Raw genomic sequence first — 6,639 nt, 5'->3', positions numbered from 1 at the left:
TATTTATTTATTTATTTATTTATTTATTTATGTATTTGGGGGTGTGTGTGCTCAGTTGCATTTCTGTCTTTAAGTTTGGCTGCAGTGCGGGTAGACCTTGTTCTATTCCTAACTCGAGCAACCTTCAACTTCTCTTGATTTGTAAAATTTCAGAGCTCTCTTAACCCTACTTCCACCACCATAAGTTGCATGATTATGCAATACAAACCTTAAATGAATGGGAAGGTCGCTGTCTAAACATAACAATTTTTCCCATACATCATTAATTTAGAAAATGGTGTATTCCTTTTCAATTTTTTACGCTTTGCATTCAGAAAAGGGGAAAATGCGAAAGTTTGTCTAAGTTTCAGAGCTTCACTAAACAAGACGTGTCTGTTTTGTTATCTTAAAAAATGATTTTAAATTCTGAGGATTTCGTACTCACCTTGAAAAAAAAAAAACAAAGCGAAAAGAATTAAGTAAATTGCTGTCCTAACTTGGATGACGGAGATTTTTTTAAATTGTAAGTCAGTTCAGTTTATTTTTAGTACATATCGAAGGTCACTGAAAGGGCGAGGGAACACTTTCTGTTATTTGTATTTAAACCCTTTAATTCTAATCACGGTTGGCATTTAAAGAACATACTCTTCAGGAACACGGTGGGTTTTTTCATCATTCAAAAGATCGTGATGACACGGATAAACCAAATCCATCATGTCCTTAGTCAATCTTACCCAAAGCACTTACGATTCGACAAAAATCAAGAGCATTTTCTTTAATTATTCCGAGTGCGTATACATAAAGCTATTTGAATTTTCAATGTGAAGGCACAGTGTTGATCTCTAACAAAGCAAGCACACGATAGTGAACTTTATCCTTCAGCATCACGGTTTAACAAGAGTTTTAGACCGTTGTCTTGATCTTTTGGTACAGTGGCTATTCTGTTGTTGACTTTGACCCGAGGAGAGTACAAGTCTTGAGTCTGTGTGTTTGGTGAAAGGTCAACCAGGTTGAGTGGGTGAAATCCACTTGAACGTGAAGGTAGGGGCTGGGCATTGACCCGGTTTCAAACTATGTCGATTATCAGGTCGTCCAGTTTAGCAATAACTGGATAATTCCGGATCTTTAAAGAGTAGAAGAGAGTCCTCACCCCCCCCCCCCCCCAACCCCCCCACACAAAAAACAACCCAACTCAATATATCAACAATAAAAGACACCAACCTAGCCCTTGACCGAAAACTGCACCTCTCTTCGACATCTAATGTTACAAGAGAACGATAAAGTAAAGTAACGTTGTGTAGAGTAAAGTAAAGAAAACTAAGTAGAGAGTTCAGACACGATCCGGATCAACGACTGGTTTGAGAAAATGGTCTAGATCTATATGGATTCAATTTTTGTTTTGGAGCGTCTTCAGTGAGGGTCATGGGGTGTAAGAGTGAATGGCCTTCTGGTACATAGCTTTTCACCACTAACGGACTACTGGTCGCCATTCACTTCAGTCATTTGTTAATTCGTACCCCCCTTTTTTTCAACCCCACCTTTTGGAGCAGCGAGACAATCTATGCAAACTGGCTTCCATGTTCCAAACTCGTTGTAAAGCTAGATAAACGCCTACTAACGAGTACTGGATTGTGTACCCACACAAACGAATCATGTCGATTGACTGCGTATCCGGCTCATCATTTAGATGAGTGCCTATTGCCTGACGTTTCTTATTGTGTTTCAGATCAAAAGAAGTTAAACCTGTCCGTTGTACAGGGTTTTATGAATTCTAAAGCGCCAATACGTTATTACATAACAGGAATGTTAATTATTTTTTTTAGCAAAGCTGTTTTTGAAATGAGGTGTTGAAATAAACCATATTCTAGATTTTATAATATGATTATATTTTTGTTTCCTGAAAGCTGTGTCTTCAAACCGGCATCGAGGATATTGAGTTCAAAACAGCCTAAGCCGAGGTTTCCTCCAAAAACACTTGACGTAATGCAAGGAAGATGTGGCTTCTTTCCAGAACAAAAGAGTACTTCTGAAATGGATCTCTTTTTTTTTTTAATTATAATTGAACGCAGAGCCATAATAACACTTATATTATACGTCTTTTTTTTTTTTTTGGGGGGGGGGGGGTCAAATAAAACCTTATTTACAGAGTAAGCTACTATGAATTATGAAGCGTTTCAGATGTGACATGCTAAATGGTACACCACTGACTGGTTTCATGTCTCTTGCACCAGTTTTTGCAAAGCAAAAGTTTTAAAGAACGATAAGAAAATAAAAAGAATAAAGAGTGAATGGCATGGTAAGGTGGATTAAAGGTCACCTTCAAAATAGCGAAGGTTTTGTTTTGTATTACTTTTTAGGTAGGGACCCTCCTTTTGTAACATGTAGCTCTTATAGGATCCATCAAAGTTGTATGTGAACCACGGAAACTCTCCAAAACAAAAGAAATCTCGTTGGGGAATTGAATTGGGGTCAACAGTTTACGAAATGAGCTGACAGAACTGACAGCAAGCCACAACTAAAAGCTGCAACAACAAGAAAATCTCCACAGGTCGTATATTCAACAACAATAGATCTAGTTGCACCGGGCAACGGAGAGTGTCAAGTCCCGGGGTTTTTTTTTCTAATGGGCTATTCCACAGTAACTGACGGGACAGAAAAAAATATCTCATTTGTTCCGTCAGTTACCGAAACTAAGCACGTCACAGAATTTGCATAAAGTATTCTTTTTTATATTAATGACTGCATTCAATATGGTTCTTCATATGCCTTTCAAATATTCTGATCATTTAAAGTTGAAATAAATAAATTGATATTGAATTACAGCGTTATCTTTGTAAGAAAGTATAGATCTAGTCAAAATGTCCCGTCATTTACAGTGGAATAGCCGGGATACAAGTACATACATTCATTGCATTTAAAACACGCACATAGGGATATGAGTACATAATGAAAAGATTTCCGCGTCCCGCCCATGTCGCTAACACCCAACTCTTAGGTGCGTTTTAAGATTATTTTTTTTTGTAAGTATCAGGCCTTTGGCAAAAATATTGGACTAAATTATGCCGGTTGTTTAGTTCATGATCTAAACAAAATAATGCGTATTCTACATGTACAAACTAGCGCCCTACTCGATAGAAGAAGAAAAGGAAAGAGAAACAAAAGGGTCCACAAATGCTCCAGATTAACAAAGAAAACAATAAAATGTTGACGGCGCCAGGCCAGGCTTTTCTTGCTTGTCTGAACAAAGATTCAACGTCTCGCCAGTTTCACGCCACTGTGTAATTGGGGGCACACTGTCAAATGTTATTCCGCCGACTTTGCTGTGCATCGAGAACTTGCATAGGCAGACGTTGAACAATGCGCAATGTCAAAGGTGCAATGTGCAAAATGAAGAAAAGAGTTCATCTGAAATGGAAAAAAAAACCCAAGTAAATGCAGGTAGAATAAATTTTCGGCCGAAATTCAAGTTTCTAATTACAATAATCTTTCCTGAAGTGCCGTGAGCAATATGTGTCTTACAACGCTGTAAAACTCTTAAATGTTTCATAAATTAGTCATAGGGGCCTAATACCTCTGAAAGCAGAGATAAGCAGCGGGTCTAGAAATTTGATAAATAAATTACCGGTATAACCAGAATTGGCTCTTTGTGCTAAGCACGAAGGGCCCTTCAAAATTGCATTAAACTCTCCGTCTCTTCGGAAACTAAGTATTGCATTATTTTGTACCTTGAGAATTCGCCAAAAAAATTTCGAAATTACGGATTACTCCAAATCGCCTTATTTTTCAATTGGTCACAAATATAAACGTTAATTGAGATTGTCGGATAAACCCATATCTTATTAACAAGATTTTCGTATGTATTTGCTGCTGTGCTGAACTAGGCCATTGCGTCCTCACACTTCAGACTACATGCATAAACAGATCAGCTTTTTTTCTTCAACAGGGAAAACCCTTCCACAAAAATGATAAAAGAAAGCAATACAGTACCATGCAGACACACTGCAAAACAAAAAAAGCATAAACAAAACAAAACAGAGAACCGAAGCCAGGAGAGCGTAAAATGATGTAGACAGCCAGCAGACATGTGGGACCGCTTTGGCAAAGATTAATTACCTGTATTGGACAAGGTGGTTTCAATGCAAGAGGTGCAAGCAGGCGTTCTGGGAAAGTACGTAAACGTGTGATGTTCAATAAGAACACGTTTACATTGTTTGCTTTACATGAAATTATGTCTGAAACGTAATGACCATGTCTGTGGCGTAATCAAATAGAAAAATAATATAAAAGCAGAGAATTATAATTCTTTTAGAGTTCTAGAATGTGTTCTGCACGTCTCTGATTTGATTTGCAGCTTCTGCTGTTTAAATTTGATTGGTTTTCAAACATGTTGGCATAATTTAGACTATCTAAGAGGAGGGCAGTATTACCCCCTTTTTCGGGTCAACCCAGGCTAAATGGGATAGAGTACCCCAGCAGAAATTGTACATATTGGATATAAATGACTTTCGCATGTGAGAATCGAGCTAACGCATGTATTGTAAGTCTACAAGCAACATAGGAAAGTTGCACGACAGACTTCAGTCTACAACGTTTAACCGAGATCTTTGTTACCACCCTGGTTAGAACAGCCTGCCTATGCTGACAACAATCGTCTTTTGAGAATTATGGACACTGTTCACGATTAATCCACACATTACCTCATATCTTATTTTAGACAACACTACAGCTACCTGTTGCCAGACAAGCTTTTTCTTCCATCTGCTCTGTTGTGCGTTGTTCCCCGGGGCTGCCTCGGCACTCGGCACTTCCTCAACGGTACTCCACTAACCTTTTGGACTCGCTCCTGGAAGTGCGAAAGAATCGAGTACGTGACCCATACACACCAAAGCCAAGAATCGCGACGAAGAGCCCTCGATTCCGCCCCCCTCGCCAACTCTCCGCCTCCTTACTTCTCCTCCTCCTCCTCTCCTCGACCATCTATTGTTTGTCTTTCTTTCTCGTGAGCGCGCGAAAGCGTTCACACCTGATTGTGTAAACCTTTCCCTTACAAAACCTTTCTTTTTTCTCTGTTCGCTTGCCCGCCCCTTGGGTTAGACTCTCTCGACTCAAATCACCAACTCTTGCTCATGATCTCAAGCCAGTAATTCTACACAAGGCTTCAGGGAATTCTCTCGTAAAGCCACGTGGAAATTGATGGATATATTTGATCGTTCGTTTGCCAGGAACGCATCTTGATTTGTTTATCGTGTGTATTTGGAACTCCTCGCTGTGTTCGTTTTCTTTACACATTTTTTTTATTCAAGTTCTCGTAGATTATGCGCGGAATTGAGACAGGATATCTCATTGTAAAGTAAGTACACTCGACAGTAATTAGTGAGGGCAATACAAACAGTTAACTGGCTTTACAGGACTAATCTAGAAAACTGAATAGCCAGAAAATATTAAATGACTAATTGGACTTCCCCTAAAAGAGTTTGTATTCGCAAATGAAACCTGAACAATATAGCTGTTCTTTTTTCCATAGAAACTTTGACGCTTTTCATCATACGGCTCTCTTAACTCCTTTTAACAGTGCCAAACGTATTCATAATCTATAATTATCTCACAGAATGTAAACAACTGGAAAGCTAACAGTAGCAGACAAAACTGTTTACGGCCATGTTGTGGAACATTCTAAATCGATGTCATCAAACTCATGCAAGACGCCCAAAACACACCTTTCAAGTTTTGAAAACTGTGGAAGCCTGGATCTGTCCCCCGTAACCTGTTCTTGGCAAAAGCTCAATACAATTGTGAGAAGAAAAAAAAACTGTTTAGTAGGCCAAGTCCTGACAGGCACACTTTTGAGTCATATCCTGGAGGTTGTCAACACGGAGACGACCATTCTGAACTGTGAATTTATCGGACTTTATAGGAAGAAACGTTTTGTAAAAAGACATTCACTTGAACGACGTACAGGATCAAATTTATCTCATAACCCACGCCCAATTCTCCCACGTGTTTCAACGAGGATCAAATGCGTCTTAACTGAGCACACTGTCATATCAATTTAATACGTTTGTTATCACACATAACTTTTCATAGCATACAAAAAGTAGTGGCTGTAAGGCTAACCAATATTTTTAGAATTTTCTCCAGACCTGTGTAAATAAAAGCCATTAAAAGAGTGGAGAGTGAAAAAAAAAGAAAGTTATACTGAGCAGTTTAGGTCACCACAACAAAAGATGTACCCAAATTATAATAATATAATGTGCAATACAGTAAATTAAAAACGTTCACCCTAAATAAACGAAACAATTACACCCACAACAAAGGCTAACATTATTCGAGTGGTTGGCGCCGTAGGCTAAGCAAGCCACTGGTGAGACAGTGTTGCACTGATAGATCTACATGCTCGCATCGGCTGTGGTGGCGTGCACCGGGGAAGCCAGAGAGGATGTTGGGATGTCGTGTGCTGTTCTCCTTGTGTGTCCTCTGTCCACTGCTCTGCAGCAATACAGCGGCACAGGACACTGGTCTCGAAGCGCACTTGCAGAAGAAGACAGGTGAGACGTTTTCACAGGGTTCACCGAATGTCTCATTTTATTCAGTTTGCTTGATATATTTTTGTTGTTGTTGTTGTTGTTATTATTATTATTATTATTATTATTATTATTATTA

The 6,639-nt window shown here is 38.9% G+C and overlaps 1 protein-coding gene across 2 annotated transcripts in view; it reads left to right on the top strand.

Annotated features, from left to right (window-relative positions):
* Window positions 1-4,988: 4,988 nt before the first annotated feature.
* Window positions 4,989-6,639, top strand: part of LOC106012210 (A disintegrin and metalloproteinase with thrombospondin motifs 6) — a gene marked incomplete at its 3' end in the record, with an annotated part of 7,620 nt that continues 5,969 nt past the window's right edge. Inside the window, 2 exon segments of one of the 2 annotated variants that reach the window (XM_013084412.2) lie at window positions 4,989-5,329; window positions 5,588-6,524. In XM_013084412.2, coding sequence (XP_012939866.1) covers window positions 6,416-6,524 — 109 coding nt within the window. 2 annotated transcript variants of the gene reach the window in all.

The sequence above is a fragment of the Aplysia californica genome, unplaced genomic scaffold, assembly GCF_000002075.1.
Source record: "Aplysia californica isolate F4 #8 unplaced genomic scaffold, AplCal3.0 scaffold00291, whole genome shotgun sequence".
Classification (NCBI taxonomy): domain Eukaryota; kingdom Metazoa; phylum Mollusca; class Gastropoda; order Aplysiida; family Aplysiidae; genus Aplysia; species Aplysia californica.
This window is presented reverse-complemented; position numbering and strand designations above follow the sequence as displayed.